At 36.6% G+C, this 23450-nt stretch overlaps 1 protein-coding gene across 4 annotated transcripts in view; it reads right to left on the reverse strand.

Moving 5' to 3' along the window:
* Positions 1-1108: 1108 nt before the first annotated feature.
* Positions 1109-23450, reverse strand: part of LOC107706657 (alsin-like) — a 28861-nt gene continuing 6519 nt past the window's right edge. For 2 of the 4 annotated variants that reach the window (XM_016510438.1, XM_016510436.1), the window contains 30 exons: positions 21749-21917; positions 21480-21576; positions 21301-21378; positions 19366-19560; positions 18980-19151; positions 18167-18356; positions 17089-17154; positions 16723-16885; positions 15708-15842; positions 15390-15518; positions 15180-15203; positions 12493-12563; positions 12343-12409; positions 12066-12268; positions 11918-11983; positions 11707-11805; positions 10909-11073; positions 10668-10779; positions 10258-10335; positions 9525-9658; positions 9268-9432; positions 8792-8909; positions 8494-8651; positions 8305-8412; positions 5738-5914; positions 5596-5641; positions 5393-5454; positions 5153-5302; positions 4453-4549; positions 1109-2961 (listed from right to left, as the gene is read on the reverse strand). In XM_016510438.1, the coding sequence (XP_016365924.1) occupies positions 2923-2961; positions 4453-4549; positions 5153-5302; positions 5393-5454; positions 5596-5641; positions 5738-5914; positions 8305-8412; positions 8494-8651; positions 8792-8909; positions 9268-9432; positions 9525-9658; positions 10258-10335; positions 10668-10779; positions 10909-11073; positions 11707-11805; positions 11918-11983; positions 12066-12268; positions 12343-12409; positions 12493-12563; positions 15180-15203; positions 15390-15518; positions 15708-15842; positions 16723-16885; positions 17089-17154; positions 18167-18356; positions 18980-19151; positions 19366-19560; positions 21301-21378; positions 21480-21576; positions 21749-21917 (3533 nt within the window). In that variant the 3' untranslated portion in view covers positions 1109-2922. The remainder of the gene's footprint in view (positions 2962-4452; positions 4550-5152; positions 5303-5392; positions 5455-5595; positions 5642-5737; positions 5915-8304; positions 8413-8493; positions 8652-8791; positions 8910-9267; positions 9433-9524; positions 9659-10257; positions 10336-10667; positions 10780-10908; positions 11074-11706; positions 11806-11917; positions 11984-12065; positions 12269-12342; positions 12410-12492; positions 12564-15179; positions 15204-15389; positions 15519-15707; positions 15843-16722; positions 16886-17088; positions 17155-18166; positions 18357-18979; positions 19152-19365; positions 19561-21300; positions 21379-21479; positions 21577-21748; positions 21918-23450) is intronic. The other 2 variants (XM_016510439.1, XM_016510437.1) reach the window with 1 other exon arrangement.

Below are 23450 nucleotides of genomic sequence, written 5' to 3' on the forward strand. Positions count from 1 at the left end.
TGAGAGCAAGTTTAATTGGAGTCTGATGGGAAACATTTTATTTGGCGACAAAGTTATGGCTAAGAAACCTACTGTGCTTTCCACAAAATAAAGTTTTTGCCTTTTGTCAAACATGTTAGTAGAAAGTGGTATATGCAGCTAATATTCCATTTAAAATTTGAGTGATGAAGATTAACAATATTTCAGAAAAAAAACTAGTATTTATAGATTGTTCTCTAATTTGATCTCCACAGTACTTGTGTGTTTTGCAGATGAGAGGAATTTAGATTTTAGGTTTGGAACAAAATGAAACTGAGTGAATGATGTTTGGATGAACTATCCTTTAAGTGGCACCTAATCATTGATATGGTCTCCCATATTTCTTTTACTGACTCCACTTTTTATTAAGAGTGGTTTGAAACACTTTATATTGTTTAAAGTCCAAATAAAACGAAATTCTGTTTAACACAACATGATCCAGAGCATTTTTATTTGGATGCCCCATGATTTATTTTTTTTTTTTTCCAATTTTCATAATTTGATACTTAATCTCATTGCTCTCTCTACTATCCAAAAATTAGTTTAACATAAAAAGTTCAAAGAGATGTTGATACTAACCCTTTAAGGCCAAAGCAGTTGTTCAAAAATGTGTCACAGATTTGTCCATTCTGACAAGCCTGCAAATAATAAACGCAAATATTAATCAGGCATAGGATAGCAAATAAATAGGCTTACGAACTTTTATAAGAAAGAAGAAACATTTACCATTTCTTCTTCATTTGTTGTTGACATCAATGGTCAAGCGACCAATCAAAATATGTGCTAGTTTGTAACTAGAAGCTATTATACATTTGTTATTATGCAAATGCAGCATGACTGTAATTATTTTTGCAAAAACAAATGCCAATGGAAGGGTTCAACAGTCGCTGGTGAACATGTTTTTGCCACCTTGACAGTGGAAATAGACCAATATAAATGCCTCTTAAATGCGATCTAAAACCCATTGACCCCAGCACCAAATGCAAACTTTTTGACTTGTTCAACCAATAAAGTTTTGGAAAACAGTTTTTGTTGTTGTTGTTGTTGTAATAAAGGCCTAGTAAAATACTGAAGATGACCATTTCAATTCCCAATCATTGTTTTATTGCCATCCATCTGAATTATGAGTCAGTAAACAATTGGAACAAACCGTATTCTTCAAAAATGACACAGAAACTTCATACATACTTGCACACACATACATTCATACACAGGTTAATATGCACACCTTGGCTCAGCATAGAAAAACTGATGTGGAAGTACAAACCATACCTTCCTGAACCCAAAGTACAACTATGAACTATGGTATTCATGCAACATCTCAAGTGTTAATGGTTGTAAACATCAACAGTCTTTCGTCATTACAGTTTTCACGATTACGTTTAGGAACATACAATCACACGCAAGCATCAAAATCCTGAACTCTGATTCTTGGAAATGGGTTTTGTGACCATTTATACAAACCCACCGTCCTTCTGGTGCTCTGAACGTGAAATACCCTGCAGATTATCTACATCGCTCAGATTATCTGTGCTGTAGCCAGATCTAACCATCAAATAAATAAAACAATGTCAATAAAAGAAATAATGTATTAGGCTGTTGAGTTTTAAAACGTGAGACTCGACTCGAAGCTATTGCTGGGTACAGAGATGTAATGACACAAGTCCATAACACTGTCAGAGGCACTTTTCAGAATACTTCACAAAAAAGAACTGATTTTAACATTGAATACTACAGTGCTTGCGTATGTCGAGTGACCTTTCTGCAATAACTGCTTAATTTAACAACAGCAAAATGCAGAAAATACATCTCAAGACCGAATTAGCTCAGCATGCAAATCTTGAGTGTTGTGGTTCACCACAGAGCAAGATCTTCAACGTCTTCTTCCAGTGTGCCAGTGACATTCACTAAAAAACTCAAACATTGCCGATGGATACTCTAATATGCAGAGGAAAGCTGAAACTATTCCAACCGTTTTCTGAAATAAAGATTTGAACATTTTCAGAAAACTGACCACAAAAATACTTCCCAGAAAGAAGAGTGCATCAAAACAAAACTGCTGTGCGAGTGCATAGAGAAAGAACAAAAAATGTGTTGACCTCAGTTTAGTGTCAACCATTTCAATCCTAAGTTCAATTTGGCTGAACCAAGAGCTTGTGAACAAAGATTTGTACATAAAGAAGCAGGTCACCGCCCCTGCGCAGTTGGTTATGAAAGCTCCAAATGGATCAGAAGTCAGCATTAAAAGTTAAAGTCCGCATTTTGTGTTTTTTTCTTGGACATTCATTAATAAGGCGCACATCTTTTTTTGATTTATGTGAACAGATTCATGATTTAGGTCCAAGGCAGTTTGCTGTTTGCACTGAATGATATAATAAGATCAGGAAAATTAATGTAGTAGAGGTAGATGACCATTATTTCGGATGTCTTACAGTACACTTATGAACTTCATACGTCATCAATTGACAGTTGACACTGGATTGACCAGTGTGTGCATGGAGGGAGAGGTGATCGTGACATGCTGTTCTTGAATGTCATTCATTCTGAGCCAACAAAGCATGGGCTCTTTAATAAAAGAACACTGAGCTGGAGTACATAAATACCTTTAACATGATGGAATGGCAGCAGTTAAAAAGCCTCGATAATGGCTTTCTGAGTGAGGAAGACACAAAAATGTAAAGAATAAATGTTAATAATTGCAAAACAACAGATGGACTTGCACATAAACTGGACTGTTTGAGTGTGAGAGCTCAGATTCCAATGGAATCAACCTCCTCGGCCATGTGATCCAGGCATGGAACATGATTGGCTCCTCCCACTTTGTGTCTTGAACACTTTTGATTGGCTGGTCTGTTTGTCAGTCATTCCACTGCCTTACCAGATGGGTTTGGAGAGATGTGTTCATTACGTGATCTTCTCATGCTGGATTTGATAGTAGCATGCCTGAGTGAGGAAGAGGATTTCAGAACAGCAATTGGTACACACACTGATTTCACACTGTATATTTGTAAGCCCAGAGATAACATGCTTATTTGCATATTTATGAGGATAATTACTTTAAATGGTAGATGACAACACATGTTTGTAGCATTTTTATCACGTAAATCTTAATCACTCCAATTAAGACATTATTAACTGTTTCTCTCAGTGGTGAACACATCACATAAAAGTTGCTGCAACTGTACCAAGCAAATGAATACTTAAAGGGGTCATATGATGCGATTTCAAGTTTTCCTTTCTCTTTGGAGTGTTACAAGCTGATTGTGCATAGATAAGATCCCTTAAGTTGCAAAGACTAAAGTCTCAAAACCAAAGAGATATTCTTTATCAAAGTTAAGACTCTGCCACGCCCCCCTAAAACGGCTCATTCTAACACGCCCCCACATATCTACCCCACTATGTGGAAATATTTGCATAATCCCGCAAAATGTGCACGCAAAGAAAGAAGGCATGGTGTCAGTAACCGCAGTTAGTGTTGAAGCAGCCATGTCAGGGAGAAGCTGTGTGTTTCTAGGCGAAAGCAAAAGCACTTTATTTAGCCTTCCGAAAGTAGATGCATTTAGGAATCTTTAAGATTACTTACAACAGAACAGCAATGCATTTTATGGACGACCGTTTCGTGAACCTAGGAGAGGAGGTAATGCGGACTTTGCTATGACAATCTGGCGCTTCTGAATCAGCTACTGTTTTGTTATTAGTTTAAATATTTGCTATTGACCGTTCAAATGCGGAGTTTTGCGCATCGTGTGTGTGAGAGAGAGAGAGAGAGACAGGGTCACATCACAGTGGAGTCAGCTGTCTTAACCGTGGCTTGTGTACTGCAAACACATACCAGCTTCATCACTGTGTCTGTCAGATCACAGAAGACAGATACACTTACTAGGCATAAATGTGGTATTATACAGGTGCATCTCAATAAATTAGAATGTCGTGGAAAAGTTCATTTATTTCAGTAATTCAACTCAAATTGTGAAACTCGTGTATTAAATAAATTCAGTGCACACAGACTGAAGTAGTTTAAATCTTTGGTTCTTTTAATTGTGATGATTTTGGCTCACATTTAACAAAAACCCACCAACTCACTATCTCAACAAATTAGAATACTCCATAAGACCAATAAAAAAAAATTTTTTAGTGAATTGTTGGCCTTCTGAAAAGTATGTTCATTTACTGTACATGTACTCAATAACTTGGTAGGGTCTCCTTCTGCTTTAATTACTGCCTCAATTCGGCGTAGCATGGAGGTGATCAGTTTGTGGCACTACTACCAAAATGCATTCTTGTCTTAGAACAACTTTGATTTGATTTTTTTTTTAAATGCATGTATGTGTGTATTTATATATACTATAATATACACATATAAAATATACACAGTGCACACACATATACTACGTAAACAAAAACTTTTTTGTGAAAAACCCTTATACACAATACCTTGAGTGTGGTGAACATGATGCCATGCTCTCCATGTTGTACACATGGATCCATTAGATCCTCGATGAGGCTGACCTCTGACCCTAGATTCCTTATCCTGTAGAGAACAACAGCTATGTCAACTAAAGCATGCCTTTTTTTTAAACAATGTTATTTTCTGTGCTAAAGCATATGCATATAAAAAGAAATGTATTCTAAATGGAACACATCCTCTCTCTCTGAGACCACATTTATGCCTAGTAAGTGTATCTGTCTTCTGTGATCTGATCATAATTAGTCAGCCAAGACACATCTTCATGTACTATGGTTTCTACAAAAATATTAAGTAGCACACCTGTTTTCAACATTAATTATAATAAGAAATGTTTCTTCAGCACCAAATCAGCACATTACAATGATTTCTGAAGGATCATGTGACACTGAAGACAGGAGTGATCATGCTGAAAATTCAGCTTTGCATCACACGAATACATACATTTTAAAAATATATTCAAATGAAAAACAGTTATTTTAAATTGTAATAATGTGAAATTTTATTAGTTTTTACTATATTTTTGATCAAATAAATGCAGCCTGGGCATCCATAAGAGTCTTCTTTCAAAAACATTTAAAAACTCTAGGTACTGAACTGAAAGGTAGTGTAGATGCATACATACATACAAAAAACAGGGCCTTCGAAACCTTGCGATCTCATTCTTACCGTGCACGCAGAACAACAAAAAGGAAGACAGGAAACAGGTCATCCATAGACCACAAGAAATCCTGTTTCAGAAGTGCAAGTACTTCCTGGGTTATCTCCTCGAAGGTCAGTTGGATGACCTGAAGCTTGTCTGAGGGGGTGAAAGTTGTGCTGTGGAAATAAAAAGAGAACAATCGTAAAACAATTTACAAGAGAAAAATTACAAACGTTATTAGCCAGAAATTGTTGTAAATCTCCAACCTTATTTGCTGTAAATTCTCAACTGCTGAGGCAAAACAGGCATCCTTAGTGCTTGAGAGAACCTACACACCCACAAAATACCTCCATGAATATTGCTTAATGATCCACAGTCTTATTTCCGCTAATATAATCAGCATATTACCTTCAAAGACAGATTTATGAGACTTTTAGGGTCTCTCTTATAAAAGGACATATTTAACTACCTGTTGTTTTTCTCCATGTACTGTAACAGTCACAGGCCAGAATTTCCTATGAAAACAGGTATTAGCGGCAGTAAGACTGATCACTAGAGGACAATCAAATCTACTGAACGTATTTCTCAGTGGAGCTGGGTGTCAGACTCACTGTTGCACACCGAGGAAGGCGAGCAGCGCCAGGTCTGGTTGTTTGTTGAGTCGGAGCACACACTCCCAGTACACATCATCCTCCTTCTCTTTCTCTAGAGCATAGAGAGTGAAGAGAGGAGGATAGAGACGGGGCAACAGCACCGGCAGGAGTAGAGCAGAGCTGCTGACCACACACCTGCCACACACACACACACACACACGCAAGCAAAGACAATAAATACATCAGGTAACTGCTAAAAACGAGACATTAAAGACAACAGCTGATAAAAACAGACAAATCAGTCTGAATTTATGAGGAAAAAAATATGAGATAAAAAGACAATGACAAAAAGATGAAATTATTAGAAAAAATTTACATTTTGTCATAATTCTGACTTTTTATCTTATGCTTTTTTGTCAATTTAAATGTTTTATCTCATAATTATGATTTAGTATGTCATAATTTCAGTTTGTCTCATAATTATGACTTAATCTCATAATTTTTTTGTCAATTTTTACTTTTTCTCATAATTATGATTTAGTATGTCATAATTTCAATTTATCTCATAATTATGATTTAGTATCTCATAATTTTGTAAATTTGAACCATAATTTTGCTTTCTCATAATATCAATTTATCTCATAATTAATACTTAATATGTCAGAATGTTGTAAATTCAAAACTTTTATCTCATAATTTTGCTTTTTTAATGTCCTAATTATGATTTACCAAAGCATGAAAGAAATTTTTTTTCTTATGTGGTGGAAATTGGCTTTCATAGGTTCAGATTAAAATGAGAAAATAATAAAATCATTAAAGTACATTTAATTTATATTTCAATTTATCTCATAATTATGACTTAATCTCATAATTTTGTTCGTCAATTTAAAGTTTTTATCTCATAACTGTCATGTCAAATTACTTCATTATGATTTAGTATCTCATAATTTTGTAAATTTGAACCATAATTTTGCTTTCTCATAATATCAATTTATCTCATAATTAATACTTAATATGTCAGAATGTTGTAAATTCAAAACTTTTATCTCATAATTTTGCTTTTTTAATGTCCTAATTATGATTTACCAAAGCATGAAAGAAATTTTTTTTCTTATGTGGTGGAAATTGGCTTTCATAGGTTCAGATTAAAATGAGAAAATAATAAAATCATTAAAGTACATTTAATTTATAAATTCACTATATTATCAAAAATATATAAATATATAAATGTATAAACAATTTTTGTTTAATTTCACTCTAACTGTGATATAAACCATAGATAGCAATTGTATAACATAAAATTACTCATACTGTAATATCTGTCACACCTATGGACAGTCTTGTGTTTTGTTCCTCATGTTCTCTCCTTGACCCAGTTTCTCCCGTGTTTGTGCCCATATTTGGTTTTCCTGTTCCCGTTTGAGTTCCATTTGTTTCAGCTGTGTCCTATTAATCTACTCGTTTAGTTCCAGGTGTTCCCCATTTAGTTCCTGTATTTAAGCCCTGTGTTTTCCTGAGTCCTACGTTCAGACTCAAATGTCTACCCCGTGTGCTACGTGTGTGTTCCCTGTTATTTTGGGTTCATTAAAGAGTATTTCTGTTCTGGATCTCCTTCGTCTCTGCGCTCCTTCGTCTCCTCACAGTTGTGCACCGTGACAGAAGACTGAACCTTATACAAGATGACAGAGGCTGAGGACAGGCTGTGGTGTTTGCGGCAGGCTGGTCGGAGGTTGGAGAGATATGTGGAGGAATTCCTTGAGCTCTACAACCAGGTGAGCTGGCACGACGCCGCTCTTGGTGCGTGTTTCCAGCTGGGGCTGGACAATGATACGATCTGCTGCGATCTCCCCATGTGTTCTTTTCCCCTGATCGAGCTGATTGATGTTGTCCTTTATTTAAACGGTTCCTATTTCCAAGTAAAGGATAATTTAAAGTCTCCTCTGGAAAACACTGTGTCTCCACATACCTCAAAAACTGCTCCGACCACCTGTCCAACCCAAGTTACCCCCGAGTTCTCCAAAGCTCCTCCCTGGTCCTCAGCCCAGAGCCGCCGGCCGCTCCGCAGTCAAGCCCAGAGAAACGGGCGCCAGCTCATGTCCCCGAACTCCTGGATATGGCGCTTCCTCCTGAGTACTCGGCCCCTATCCTCCCTGCCCGGTGGAATTGTTACGGCGTGGGACGCTCCTTCCGGAAAGGGGGAGTAATGTCACGCCTATGGACCGTCTTGTGTTTTGTTCTTCCTGTTCTCTCCTTGACCCAGTTTCTCCCGTGTTTGTGCCCATATTTGGTTTTCCTGTTCCCGTTTAAGTTCCATTTTGTTTCAGCTGTGTCCTATTAATCTCCTCGTTTAGTTCCAGGTGTTCCCCATTTAGTTCCTGAATTTTCCTGCGTTCAGTCTCAAATGTCTACCTCGTGTGCTACGTGTGTGTTCCCTGTTATTTTGGATTCATTAAAGAGTATTTCTGTTCTGGATCTCCTTCGTCTCCTCACAGTAGTGCACTGTGACAATATCAAGGTTTGGTCAAACCACACAACCCTTAGTGTGCTAGGTATTATTTTTCTCATAAGTGAGACATCTTACGTACCCAGGTTTAGGAGACTCCAGCTGCTTCCCAGCAGGGTCTGAACCGCCTTTATCTTTTGGAGGGTCGGCCAGTGAACCTCCTTCCTCTGGCAGATCAGGAAAGAGGAATCTAGCCACAAACACATACATAAATATTCATGGAAACGGCGTTTAAAACGGACTTTGTTGTCAGTCTGACTGACACACTTACCTGACAAGCTGGAAGATGCGGCTGAGATATGATTTGATCTCATTGACAGCCTGGGGCAGTAATCTGCGGTTGGCCCCAACACCAACATATGTCATACGGTACACCGAAACCAATGTCTCCACCAGCCGACCCAGAGGATGCAGTGGGGTATCACATGCCTGGGGTCAAAAATCAGGAGTCAGTGACATATTATAGGGACAAAATACACTGGAATGACTGAGAGACAATATTATGTTTGTAAATAAGGTTGGCACAACTTGGCAGTGTTAGTTCATTGATGACCTAGAGCAATGCATACCTTGACAAGGTACCGACGGATTGTGTGATACACCTCTAACGTCACAGGACCAACATGCTGAGGAATGAACTCGAGACTCTCCAGCGTTTTGTGATGAGAGCGACTCAGTAACTCTGGACTGAAATATACAAACACACACATTCAGCTATACATTTTAACATTACACATTTAATATTCATGTTCCAAAACTTTGGGAGATTCCTAGATAAAAATTTTAAGTAGATCAAAGGTAGAACTGCAGATACTTCACAGAAAAGGCAATCCCAAAATGCACTGCGACAAGGTTATCATCCAAGATGGTAAAGTTGGGGAAAAAATTGTTTATAAATATATTATTAACCTCAGACTCTGCTGTAATACTCTGTGAGTGTCAGGGGAGTTTCTCATGCACTAGTAGACAATGAGGCAATGAGCAATGAGGCACAGTAAGGTTTTGGAACTGGTCTACTCTGCACTGTGTGTGTGTCTAAGTGTACCTGTCTCTCTGCTGTCTCCTGTTAGCAGTGAGCGCTACTGCGATGTTGTCCCACGCTGTAGTGGTTTGTCCCTGTCCGGGAGAATCACAACCTAGCCTGTTCCAGCACTCCAAAAACACAGCCTTCCACTTTTCTTCAGAGTGAACCGCTAACCTGCCCAGTTTACTGTAATTGCACAAAACACATTGGTTCCCCATCAACATTGATAATGTCTCTTAAAATGGAATTGTGCTACAGAGATCAACACACACTCTTACAGTGCATGAGCCTTCTCCTTGTCTGAGTCGTAGAGGCTGGGTTTGTAGTAGGAACCTGACATCTTTAGTCCGGTTCCCCAAACCCCACTAAAAGAGCCTTCAATGTAGTCTCCATTCGGCATGGTCAACACGCCCTGCAGAAAGATATGATAACAAGGCTTGTTTGTGTGAACATACTCTACCATTTAAAGAAATGGCTGTTGATAAGATTTTTAATGTCATTTGTAATATTAGACATTTGCCATATTATTTTTAATAATATTAATAATGTTATTTTAATATTATTATATTAATATAATAACATTATTAGCATCAACCTCATATTTTTAATATTACAGTTTAAAATAACTGTTTTCTATTTTAAATTTTTTTAAAAAGTAATTTATTTTTGTGATGGTAAAGCTGAATTTTCAGCAGCCATTGATCCAGTCTTTAGTGTCACATGATCAGAATCATTGCAATATACTGAAAATATAACAAATAACATTTCTTAATGTCAAAGTTGGCAATAGTTGTGCGGAGTAATATTTTTGAGGAAACCATGATACTTATTTTCAGAATTCAGCTTTAGACATTTAAAAGAAATCATTTGTAACATTTGAAATGTCTTTACTGCCTCTATTAATCAATTTTTTAAATAAACAAAACAAAAAAACTTACTGACCCCAAAATTTTGAACGCTAGGTGTAGATGTGCGTGCATGGTTAAAGTGTTTGTTTGTGGGCGGTAGCACCTTTCCATTTAGAGTCCAGTCTTCTGAAAAGTCCCCTTCAAACGTAGTGTCATCTTCAGAGAGTAACACCCCCGTTCCCTTGGAGAGAAACAAATAACAACTAAAATAACTAATCTGAAGTTTTCTTTCTTCGTACTTTAAAAGCAAAAAAGAGTGTGTGTGTCAAGTTCTATCATTTTTGTAGAATCAAAAGACAATAAAACCTAATGTGAGGAGACTACAGGGGAAAAAGGAGCTATATTCAGTTTGCAAAAAAATATTATTTGAATGATTTTTATTATGTAGTAAATGTTTTATAAAAGCAATAAGGCACAAGAGGCCATGAGATATTGTGAACATAGTCATAATACAGCATGGTGTCACATACTTGTACTGCTAAATAAACCCAAATGTGTGTATGTCAATCTCACCATCATTTTGTTGTTGTTGAATGCACCTTCATAGTACAGGCCAAACTGCGTAACAACAACTCCGTTCCCCTGACGCTGATCATCCAGCCACATGCCCATGTACTTCTCCCCTCTGACACAAAACACAGTTAGCATAGTGCACATTTGCACACACACTCGACTTACATTTCAACATTTCACATTTCAAGGCAAAGAAGTGCTGCTGCAATCATTTTGTGAATTCACATGTCTATTTGCATACCTGGTGATGTCATCAAAAACTCCATAGCCAGATTTTTTGTCATACTGCCACTGGCCGATGAAGACACTGGGGGAAGTGGAGTTCAGTTTCCCACTACGCAGCATCCCGTGACCATGACGCATGTTATCTTGAAACGAGCCCTCGTATATTTCCCCAGAGGCATATCTGAACACGAACACACACACACACACACAGTCAGTTAATGATATCAACACGCATCAACAAACAGTACCGTTCAAAATTTTCGGGTTAGTAAGATTTTTTTTTTTTAAATAAATAAATACCCTTATTGACAGTAATGACATTTCTAATGTTGCAAAAGATATCCATTTCAAATAAATGCTGCTTTTTTGAACTTCCTATTCATCACAGAATCCTAATAAAAATGTATCATGGTTTACATAAAACAACTTTCTTCAACTGTAATAATAAAAATTGTTACATGAATACCAAATAAAGATATTAGAGTGATTTTTGAAGGATCTCGTGACACTAAGACAGGAGTACTGAAAATTCCAACTGAAAATTCAGGTTTGCATCACAAGAATAAATCACATTTTACAAAATATTAAAACAGAAACAGTTATTCTAAATTGTAATAATATTTCACATTATAACGGTTTTTACTGTATTTTTGAGCAAATAAATACAGCCTTGGTGAGCATATATGACATCCTACAAAACATTTTCTAAAACATTAAAAAAGTTGACCCCAAAAATTTGAATGGAATTGTACATTCAGAAATATACATACACGTACAGAAAAATAATATACAAAAATAAAACACAACCACAAACCTGAATGTTCCAAAGCCGTGTATCTTGCCATCCTTCCACTGCCCTTGGTAATTATCACAGCTGTTCAGGTTTTTATTAGGCACAACGTAATCTCCAAAACTGCTAAGAAAACAGTAGTTCAAATATCGCCAGAAATAGAAAGTAGGAGACATCAGCATAATAATCTGAAAAAAAAATGTAAAAAATAATAATGTTGTCAGTTGTCACTAACCCATCTTCAAGGCCGTTCTTGAATGTCCCTGTATACATTCGTCCATCGGGCCATTTGACCACACCCCTAGAACACAGACATAGCCAATCATCATCTTCCAAGTTTTAAGAAGACTTTCACACCCACAATTCCTCCTCCAATGGTTTACCGTCCATGGGGTTTCCCTGAGACCCATCGGCCCTCATACGTGGCCTCCTTGAGTCGACTGTCTTTGTAGAATGTGTATGATGCTGTCCTTGAAATGGGCGGATCTGCTCTCTGCGTTACTCCTGTAGAAGGAGGTATCCCATCATGCCCCAGTCCACTAAGTGCCTGCTCCACTGCTTGGTTTATAGAACGCAGCCACTTTGCCTAGGGACATCATCACTGTTTAACTATCTATACAGGTTTCTGTAAATCATCATTTTGAGTCAAGTCAGGAATACCTTCTCAGCTGGGGACGAAGCCAGCAGAGTGAAACTCTCTTCAGGTGAAGTCACTTTTAAACCATATCTGCAGAGAACCACGCAAACTTCATAACTCTTCATAACACTGCATAATTATATAAAGCTAATGAACATGACTGGCACACTCACAGGCCTGTGTTCTCCTCAGAAATAGGCTCCACCCACAATGTAGCCAATGGGAAGACGTGATGAGTGGAAAACTAGGAGGGGTTGAAAAAGAAATGCAACTAATGCAAGAATAGCATACCGAAAATAAATTGTCCACAATTCTGTCCACTCTTGATTACTGATGCACAATGTATCAGTACCATCAATTAAATGTGCATGCATTTCCTTGTTTCGTTTCATTTAGATTACCTTTGACCTCACTTAAATCTTTAAAAAAGGGTCTTTGAAAACACAAATAACACTGCTAAAATAGAACCTACCTACAAAAGTAAAATATTATTACAGTGCTTACAGTAAAAAATAAAATTATTACAATTATTACTTTTCTATTTGAATATATTTTAAAATGTCATTTATTGTTCCTTCAGAATACATCTTCAAATGTTGATTTGGTGCTCAAGAAACATTTCCTATAATTATCACAGTTGAACATGGGCGTGCTGCTTAAAGGGGTCATATGATGCTTTTTTAAAGATCATTATTTTGTGTATTTGATGTAACAGAATATGTTGACATGCTTTAATGTTCAAAAAGCACATTATTTTTCAAATACTGTACATTATTGTAGGTCCTCTATGCCCCGCCTCTCTCAAACGCTTCGTTTGATAAAGAATATCTCTTTGGTTTTGAGACTTTAGTCTTTGCAACTTCAGGGATCTTATCTATGCACAATCAGCTTGTAACACTCCAAAGAGAAAGGAAAACTTGAAATCGCATCATATGACCCCTTTAATATTTTTGTGAAATTGCTAAATTTTTTATGAGTAAAAAGTTTCGGTAACACTTTATTTTGATAGTCCACTTTAGACATTCTATTACTGTAAGCAACTTTGCAACTACTTGTCAACTACCAGTCAGAGTATTAGAAGACTGTCTGTTTAATATCTGCTAACACTTTATTTTGATGGTCCTCCATCAGACATTCTACTTACTGTAAGTAACTTTGCAAATATTTGTCAAATGAAAAATGACATTTATTTGAAAAAAACATACACACAGACATATATATATATATAAATGTATTTACTGCCACTTTTGATTAATTTAATGCATTATTGCTTAATAAAAAAAAAAATCTTAAAAAAAAACATCCCAAAGACTGAATGGCACTGGCAGTGTACGCTATAATGCCTAAATTCACTCAAAACATTTAAAATAGTGCAAAGAATTAATAAAAATGATGGTGAAAAGTTTGTTGCTATACGATATTTGTCAAAAACTTAACACAAATGCGTCTCAAGCATAAACCAACTGTCAATTGGTTTACAGTGTTTGTAGGTTGTCGACTACCATTTTAAAATATAAAATGTTGAACATATGGCTCTTTTTCCTAAGCACATTTTTGCTCTTTTCGAATGGAAAGGGATAATGCTGATGAAACGAAAAACAGACAAATACACGCACTGTAAAAGGTATGAAGGAAAAACAACAGGGAGGAAAATAATAGATTATCATCTCAAATACTCACTGGCACATTCACTAAGACGAGACTCAGCATTAAACAGAACCACTACTGTTCAACATAAAACCAGCCAGCACAACATGCCCCTTATTACAATCAGGTACATATCTTTTACAAAGGGTTTGCAAGCAGGAAGCCTTGGAATGTACCCAACCAGATGTACTGTCATCTTTCTATGCTTTTAGGCTATACCACACAGGACCGAGACATTTTAGAGTCTAAATGAAACCTTACAGGAATTTCTGTCAAAAACTAGAGGTTCAAACTGAGCTATTACAGATACGGTGTAATTTTCTTTATAATTCTTTATAATAATTCTTTAAAGGAATATTCAGAGTTGAATACAACTTAAATTCTTTTGACAGCATCTGTGACCACAGAAAATCATTCTGACACATCCATCAGTTTGTCCAGTAATGCATTTCAAATGTAAGCCTATGGAGAGATCGCACAGTACAACAAAAAGATTCAAATATGAAACAGTCGCACTGATGCAAAAGTGTAATAACATGATGTAACTATGAGTAAAGTACTTTTTAGTGGAGAATATCTTCACCCAGAAGAATTAAGTAAGTAACACACAACCAAAAATTCATCCACCTTGAAATGTAGTCTCATTTCAAAGTGACTTGCATCAGGGTTATTATACTGTAGTTAACTAAAACTAAAACCATTTGAACCTTAAAAAAACTTGCCAAGGCAACATTTCTCAATTTAATTTAGTTTAACTTGATGTAGTAAAATAGCTAAAACTGAAATAAAAATTAATAAAGCAATGTAGGCATATTTAAAAAACAAATATGCCATTCATTTTCACAAGTTTATCTAAAATTAAAATGAAAACAGAAAAATAAAAAACTAATTCAAAATATTAATAAAAACTACTAAAATGTCACTGATTAACGTACACATTTCTTCTTGTTTTTTATTGTAAGATGTGTCAAAATTATTTTCTGAATTAATCAGAAGCTTTAAATAAAAGTTTTATTTAGTGCTGTCAAACGATTAATCACGATTAATCGCATACAAAATAAAAGTTTTTGTTTGCATAATATGTTGTACTCTCAGAACATTCCTTTAACAACAGCACTGGACAAACAAACACTACAGCTGTAGGGTGCATCCTTGGGCACTAGGGGACAGTATGCTATGGAGGAAACTCTTCATTCGTACAGCCCATACTTACAAGACTCTTATAGGGGACCATGCCCTACCAAAACAAAGATAAACATCACTAAAACACCAGTCATTGGAAACCGATTGTTAGTTTGGCCCTGTAAGCGAATAAAAAACTGAAGTGAAAGCATTGTGTAAAGACAGAAGGATGAGATTAACAGAAAAGGCAGAGATAAAGCAGAAATGATACTGAAATGAAAGTATAAAAAGAAGGGCAAACCTGTGCATGAACCAGGGCATCGTTGAAAAGGATGAACCAGTTGACAGAAAAACGGCCTGCGTTCTGAAGAGTCAAAGCCTTATTACTGCTCTCACAGATCAGCCGCCGAGACGGTTTACGAAGAGAATCCTGAAAGAAGAGGAGAACTCTTGATTACCAGCCCAACTTTATCCATGTTCTAGCTCTCCTCCACAAGTGCACTGAAATAAAACAATTTGCTCAGCAGGAAGAGCACCTGGCTGTGTGGTGCACATTAAACTGACTGGCATTTGACAGGTAAAGAGCTTCTAAGGGCCTGACAGCAGCGGAGTGACTCACGGTCATCTTTCCAGGAAAGCTCTTCCAGAAGTGGAGCGTGTATTCGGCTTCCTTCCTCCTCCTCCTCTTCAGATGAAGAGCCATGGATTCATATTTTGAGCAGGCATCTTGCAGCTTCTGATAATCCACAGAACTCTGTCACACACATATAGCAGTGAGATTTTATGTAGTGATGGTGTATTGAGTGAAAATCAGTGGACAATACAGCCAGTCCTGTAACGAAAAAATAAATCATTCCTTAAATCAATAAAATTACAAAAAAATGGTAACACTTTAGTATAGGGACCAATTCTCACTATTAACTAGTTGCTTATTAGCATGCCTATTATTAACATATTGACTTTGTTTATTGGTACTTATAAAGCATTACCATATTCTACATTCCTAATCATACCCAATACCTAAACTTAACAACTACCTTACTAAATATTAATAAGCAGCAAATTAGGAGTTTATTGAGGCAAAAGTCGTAGTTAAGAGAATTGACCTTAAAATAAAGTGTGACCAAAAAAATAATTATTTTAAAAGGTACTGTCTGTGTTATGAAAAATCATTAAAGGGTTAGTTCACCCAAAAATGAAATTCTGTCATTAATTACTCACCCTCATGTCGTTCCACAGCCCTAAGACCTTCGTTCATCTTCAGAACACAAATTAAGATATTTTTTATCAAATCCGATGGCTCAGAGAGGCCTCCACTGACAGCATCCATTTTTATGATGCGATTTCAATTTTTCCTTTCTCTTTGGAGTGTTACAAGCTCTTGGTGCATAAAGAAGATCTGTAAAGTTGCAAAGACCAAAGTCTCAAATCCAAAGAGATATTCTTTATAAAAGTTAAAGAGTCAACCACGGCTACCTAAAACGGCTCGTTCTAACACGCCCCAACATACCTACTGTGTTCTGAAGATGAACGAAGGTCTTAGGGGTGTGGAATGACACGAGGGTGAGTAATTAATGACAGAATTTTCATTTTTGGGTGAACTAACCCTTTAAGTGTTACTAGTGAGTACCCACCACCTCGTAGCAGGTAGCCAGTTTGAGCAGCAGTCGTCCATATTCATGCAGGTGTTTTATGGGCAGGTAAAAGAGATGCGCCAGAATATCCGCTAAGGGCAAACCCTCTTCAGAACATTTAGATAACTTCTGAACAACCTCGGCCCCTTTGCCAAACACATCGCTTCAAATAAAGTCAGACAGAGAGATTCTTAACATATATATTAATATAAGTCGATCTGTATATATGCAAAGATGAACATTTCATGAGCAATAGCAAATAATTCCCTTGCAATATTTTCATATGGTATTACTCTGGAATCCTAGGACAGCAAAGGCTTAGGAAAGCACTTGGGACAGGGTCTAACACACACATATGCTACTTACTGACAAGGTTTGACAAGGGCTTGAAATCCTCCCATGACTAAGAGATCACCAACTGCAGAACAGTACCTGTACAACACAATTACAAAAATAAGGACATTATTACAAATAGGAAAATTAGCTGACTTGAGAAGGAGGGTACAACATTTCTGAGCAATAAATTCCCATGACTTTTACAATAATTCTTTATTATTGAAACAATATATACATATAAATGACTGTATAGAGATTGCAGCCACTAAGAGACATTTCTGGTTAATGAAATGAATGTATTGACAACACAGACTTCCATGAATTTTAAGCTTCTCATTTTAATTGCTCAAAAAAATCTCCGTGTTATTTCCAGGTTTTCCAGGACGTCACACACTCAGAACTTCGTCCCACTAAGAAAACTGCCTGAAAGATATCAGATTCTGAATCAAAGTCTCTGACTTTTAAAAATGAGGACAACACTTTAAAAGAAATCCCAAGGCTACGGTTGAACGTACGTTTATTTTGAACAACTTAAAGAACCAACTGAGGTTCTGATTAAATACATTTGAAGATTTTCAATTATACATCAGAGTAGAAGTATAAAATCTATTTGATGCCTGAATATATTACTTTTGATTTAGAAGTCAATTCAGTCCAGCTCTGTAGAGAATATAACTTAGAACTAAAAACATCTTGAAATTCAGGACCACAGCAAGTTACCATAATCTGATTTAACTGTGTTCATCTAGCTGGTCTTAACTAGCTCTCTGGCTGAACACTTAATAAACATTTGTATTCAAACATGGCTGAATATTAACTGTGACATCACAAACATGACAGTTTCTAAATGAATCGTTTTTGCAGCTATGTTCCAATAAATTGCCCAGATGGGCTAGTAGAGGAAGTTTTGCATTGTGAACTTTAGTGCATGTCTACACTGTACACTTAAAGAGAATTTAAATTCTGTTTTGCATGACATGTTCTCTTTAATCAGCATGGAGTAAGAAACAACAACAAACATTCAACTTATTCCATCTGCTGAGGTCATCACCAAAGGAACCACTTCATGCCTTCAGTTTCTTTAATTGTGTGTGTGCTGAATGCTTACTCTGAATATGTGTCCAGGAACAGATGTGCATCTTCAAGAATAACAAGACCACGGATATCACGTGAACGCCGCAGGAAGGAGGTTAGAGAGGCCGAGTTTTGACCCGTGAGCTGAGACAACCGGCCCAATCGTCCAATCAGATTCTGCAGAAGCCCTGCAGAGGACTGACCGAGGGCGGAGCTTAGGGAATCTAAGAGTAAAAAAATTATAATAATAATGTGAGAACTAAAAATCCCAAATAATTAATTAGACACACAGACACACAATCATTTCTTGTTTCTGTATAACAGGACAAACTTTCTAATAATTCTGAACACAAAAATACTTAAGTATGATTATATTATATTATAGCTTACCAGTGTTAGTTTAGTATCACATATATATTATTATAGTTGCTGATATTTTGAATTAAATTTTATTTTTATACTTGCACTTTAATTTTATTTTTAAAATGTAGTCATTTTGTTGTGGTTTTGTCATTTGTTTATTTCTATATATTATTTATTATACTATTTATTAGTTTAATTTTACTTAGTTATTTTAGATAATTGTTTTATTTTATACGTTTTTTATATTTTATTTTAACATTTATTTTATTTAAATTTAAAAAAGTTTTTTTTTACGGTTTTTAGTTTCAGTTAACAATAATAACCCTGTTGCATACATTAGGAACTCTAAATGATTCAGCTGTTTCACTTCCACTAGTCTTGCCACTGAATTACACAATACTTGTACAGCTCGTTCAGGGCTGTAATGGAAATATGCTAATGACAGTCAGAGTACAAAACAAGTTATCATCACACACTGTCATACCCAGTTTAAGCAGTGGCTGGAGCAGAAGACTATTGATATTGCTGAGTTTACAGTAATATTTCCTCTCTGCGGCCGCCAGCTCATGCAGACTGGCAATAAAACCCATTACATTACGATCCGTCAGCGCCGCACATGTCCGTCCTCCTGTGCACACACTGCTTACATAGCCCAACTACCACAAACACACACACACACACACACACACACACAATGAAAAGTGTCATTACAATTCATATAAATAATACAGCATCAATGTACAGGATTCAGAACACAGTAGTATTCAACATTATCTAGTAATGACTGAGTAATGTTTATTATACAACAGAAATTTGAAATAATAATGATGATGATGATGATGATGATTATGATGCAAAAGGCTTGCTCACATTCATACAAAAGGGAAGCAGCACCGGTTGCTGTGTGTACTCTCCTGTCTGCTCCTCTTCCTCAGTTTGCTCCATCACTTCTTTCACCTGCTGCCCACTATAGTACAGGATTGGCTGGATACAATCTCCATCAGCCAATAAGAGAGTGTGTTGTTGCCCCGCCCCAATATCCCACACACGAATCCCATCTGACAGCTGCGCAAAGACAAAAGAGGACAAACAAAGCAAACCGGTCATGAATCAGTATGTTGTCAACACAAATTTGGGCAATAGCAAGGGCCTTAAAGGGATAGTTCACCCAAAAATAAAAATTCTGTCATTTATTACTCACCCTTATGTTGTTCCAAACCCGTAAGACATTCGTTCATCTTCAGAACACAAATTAAGATATTTTTGATGAAATCCAAGAGCTTTCTGACCCTCCATAGACAGCAAGGGTACTACCTCGATCAAGCCCCAGAAACGTAGTAAATAAAGTGTAAATATCTTAATTTGTGTTTCTAAGATGAACAAAGGTCTTATCTCTTACGGGTTTGGAACAACATGAGGGTGAGTGAGTAACGTGACATGTGGCCAAGTATGGTTACCCATACTAGGAATTAGTGCTCTGCATTTAACCCATCCTAAGTGCACACACACAGCAGTGAACACACACACACCGTGAACACACACCCGGAGCAGTGGGCAGCCATTTTTATGCTGCGGCGCCCGGGGAGCAGTTGGGGGTTCGGTGCCTTGCTCAAGGGCACCTCAGTCATGGTATTGAAGGTGGGAGAGAGCGCTGTACATTCACTCCCCCCACCTACAATCCCTGCCGGACTTGAGACTCGAACTCGCAACCTTTGGGTTACGAGTCCGACTCTCTAACCATTATTTTTGGGTGAACTATCCCTTTAATCCACTAAACAGTGGAACAATGATGACTGATGATTTACTATAACATGATTATGCGATTGCACATTAAAATGTCATTGGTACTGTATATCAATAACATCACAAACAATATCCTATTGGTATGAATCGTTTTGTTTATTATTCTTCTTCCTTGTCGATAATATTTAGTGGCATCATGAAATATGTACTTATCCTCCATTTTTAACATCTTAAGAAACTGAAGAAAACACGACAACATGAGCTGATGCTCACAGGTTTAATGTATCAGTGCACTAGAATGATTTAGTCAAAGGGACAGCCCTAGAAATGGCCAATACCCTGTGTTTAGTCTAGTGAATTAGAGAGACACAGCCAAACAAACTGGAGCACGTGTACACTTAACGTCTGAAGACTCACATTGCTGCTGGGTGTGCGCAAGCGTCACAGTTTCTAACCTTGTCATTTCTGCAGCATTTTTAAAACCTGGGAAAAAAAAACTCATAAAAAAATAAATGTATAAATAGTATTTTTTTCTTAATTCTAAAAATGCAATTATGCAAAATGTAAAAGTGTTAATCTGTGATATAATTAAAATGGGCTTTAGTTAAAACCAACTGAAAAACTTAATTATATACATTCATGTAAGTAAAAATATGTTGTTATATTGTTATATAGAATTTTATAGAAATATTACAAATGTATAGACAAATTGAATGAATAAACTGTATGGAAAAATTAGTTATATAAATAAAAACGTAATATTAACTACACTACTGCTCAAAGGGGTTTGGTAAGATTAATGTTCACCCAGGCTGCATTTATTTGCTCAAAAATACAGTAAAAACAGTAATAATGTGAAATATTATTACAAATTAAAAGAACTGATTTCTATTTTAATATATTTTAAAATGTAATTTATTCATGTGATGACAAAGCTGCATTTTCAGCAGCCATTACTCCAGTATTCAGTGTCATATAATATCACATGAAATCATTAAGGCATTTTATTCTCCCTCTAGTGATATTTTTTCTGTTTTATGCACATATGTGCATATACTGTACCTCGGTTAAGTGAGGAAGGGTGGTGGGGGATTCCATGTGTCCCAGCTGTCCAGAAGTGTTGCAGCCCCAGGAGAACACCTGCCACACACACACACACACACACATTACAGGACGAATTATACTAATACAGACTCACCGCTCAAGAGAACAGCCACGGATATGCAGGTGAAGTGTGTCACCTGTGATTGGGCGGTCAGAGCGAGAGAGTGATGAGCACCTGCAGCCACCCTCAACACCTCTTTACCATTCAGACTCTTTACACAGACAGGCTGCGGTCTGAAAAGAAAGAGAAAGAAATCACCACATTATGTTCCTCTGTAATGTACCTAATGAGTCTGTCCTCATTTTAGCAGAGCACATTATAATTTAAAGCGCTGGAATCTTATGTAACTCATGAGCGGTTAGGGAAGAGAGGACTGGGCCGCTCTGTTGACGGGAGGATTCTGACCTGGAAAGGAGGTCTCCATGTCCAAGTTGCCCTTCCTGGCCACGTCCCCAGCTCCACACTTCTGTCTGCAAAGAAGGCAGGTGGGCATCGGCCTCAATAATGCCTCCTGGAGTGAGCGGGATGGCCCGTGCACGGGGGCGGCTTGTTCGCCGCAAAAGACGCGGAGACACTGAGAGAACGGGAACAAGAGAATAAACAACACAAAACACATTCAAAGAAATTTGGAACATCAATAACTAGAGGCAGAACACAGTCCACATCCAAAACTGCAACTCAAGGCAGTTTGTCCCTCATTGAATATGCATTAGTTCAGTTCTGCCATATAAACACAAACAAACAGCATAGGGAAAATTCACATGAATCATTTAACAGCACAGACGCAGACCCACAAAATTCTCTTAACTTTCTGCAAAACACACACACATATATACACAGTATGGCCAGGTGCATACACAAACAAAAAACACACACAGACTGCTGCCGTGCTGAGTTATGTTCCAGCCCCACTGGGGTCCATCTGTCACATAGGTGGGGGTGAGGAGATGGGAAAAGGTGTGTGTTGCAGGTAGCTGGTCACCATTGTCTTCTCTAGCCTGTGCATCAAGCTGCAGCTGATTTATGAACTCAGACAAACACACCAGGTTGAGGTATCCTGGAGTCTCATGAGCAGAGAGACCTCAAAATGTCCTCGCATCACAATCTCCAACTCAGCAAACTAAATGTAAATCATTTTAAACGCATGCAAATCACTAGAGCAGAAAGTTTCTGACACACTAGAGACTTGAACTTGTTTTGATTACGTAAATTAAAAGAGGGAAATATATTCATGTATCTACAACCTGTTTGTCAACTAAAAACCAGAAGGACTACTTTTCACACAGTGTTTTATCACTTGACTTATATTCATATTTCTCCCCAAACACAAGCAAAACACTAAGAAATTGTATTTTAAACTATTAAAATGAAGGGTTTTTTTGTAGTTTTTTAATCTTTTAAATTTTTTTTTCTTGACTATTATACACATTTTCACCCAAAATCAATGATTACTGTCATGTGAAAAAATATTCTAAAAAAAACAAAAACAAATATATATATATATATATATATATATACACACACACACACACAGTAGTACAGTAGTATATATGTGTGTGTATATATGAGATCAAAATGTTTTATTTTAATTTGTCTTCAACCATTTACACTACCATTCGAAATTTGTGATTACTGTGATGGCAAAGCCATTATTCCAGTTTTCAGTGTCACATGATCCTTCAGAAATCATTCTAATATGCTGATTTTGTGCTCAAGAAACATTTCTTATTATTATCAATATTAAAACAGTTGAGCCGCTTAATATTTTTTGTGGAAACCTGTGATACACATTTTACAGGATGTTTTGATGAATAGAAATTTCAAACGGGATTAATTTAAAATAGAAATTACAAATTTGTAACCTCTTTGTAACATTAAGCATTTCGGTTACACCTTATTTTAAGGTGTCCTTGCTACAGTGTAATTATACAATTAGGTACTGAGTAATATTCATTATAACAACATGTACTTACTATAGGGTTAGGATATTGGTTTGTTTTAGCGTTAGTTGAATGTAATTAGACATAATTTGCTGTTATTGCCATGATAAGTACATGTAACAAGGACACCGTAAAAGTGTTACCAAAATTTCTGTTCTTACTGACCA

Source organism: Sinocyclocheilus rhinocerous, unplaced genomic scaffold (genome assembly GCF_001515625.1).
Source record: "Sinocyclocheilus rhinocerous isolate Xijiao unplaced genomic scaffold, SAMN03320098_v1.1 scaffold1285, whole genome shotgun sequence".
NCBI classification, from domain to species: domain Eukaryota; kingdom Metazoa; phylum Chordata; class Actinopteri; order Cypriniformes; family Cyprinidae; genus Sinocyclocheilus; species Sinocyclocheilus rhinocerous.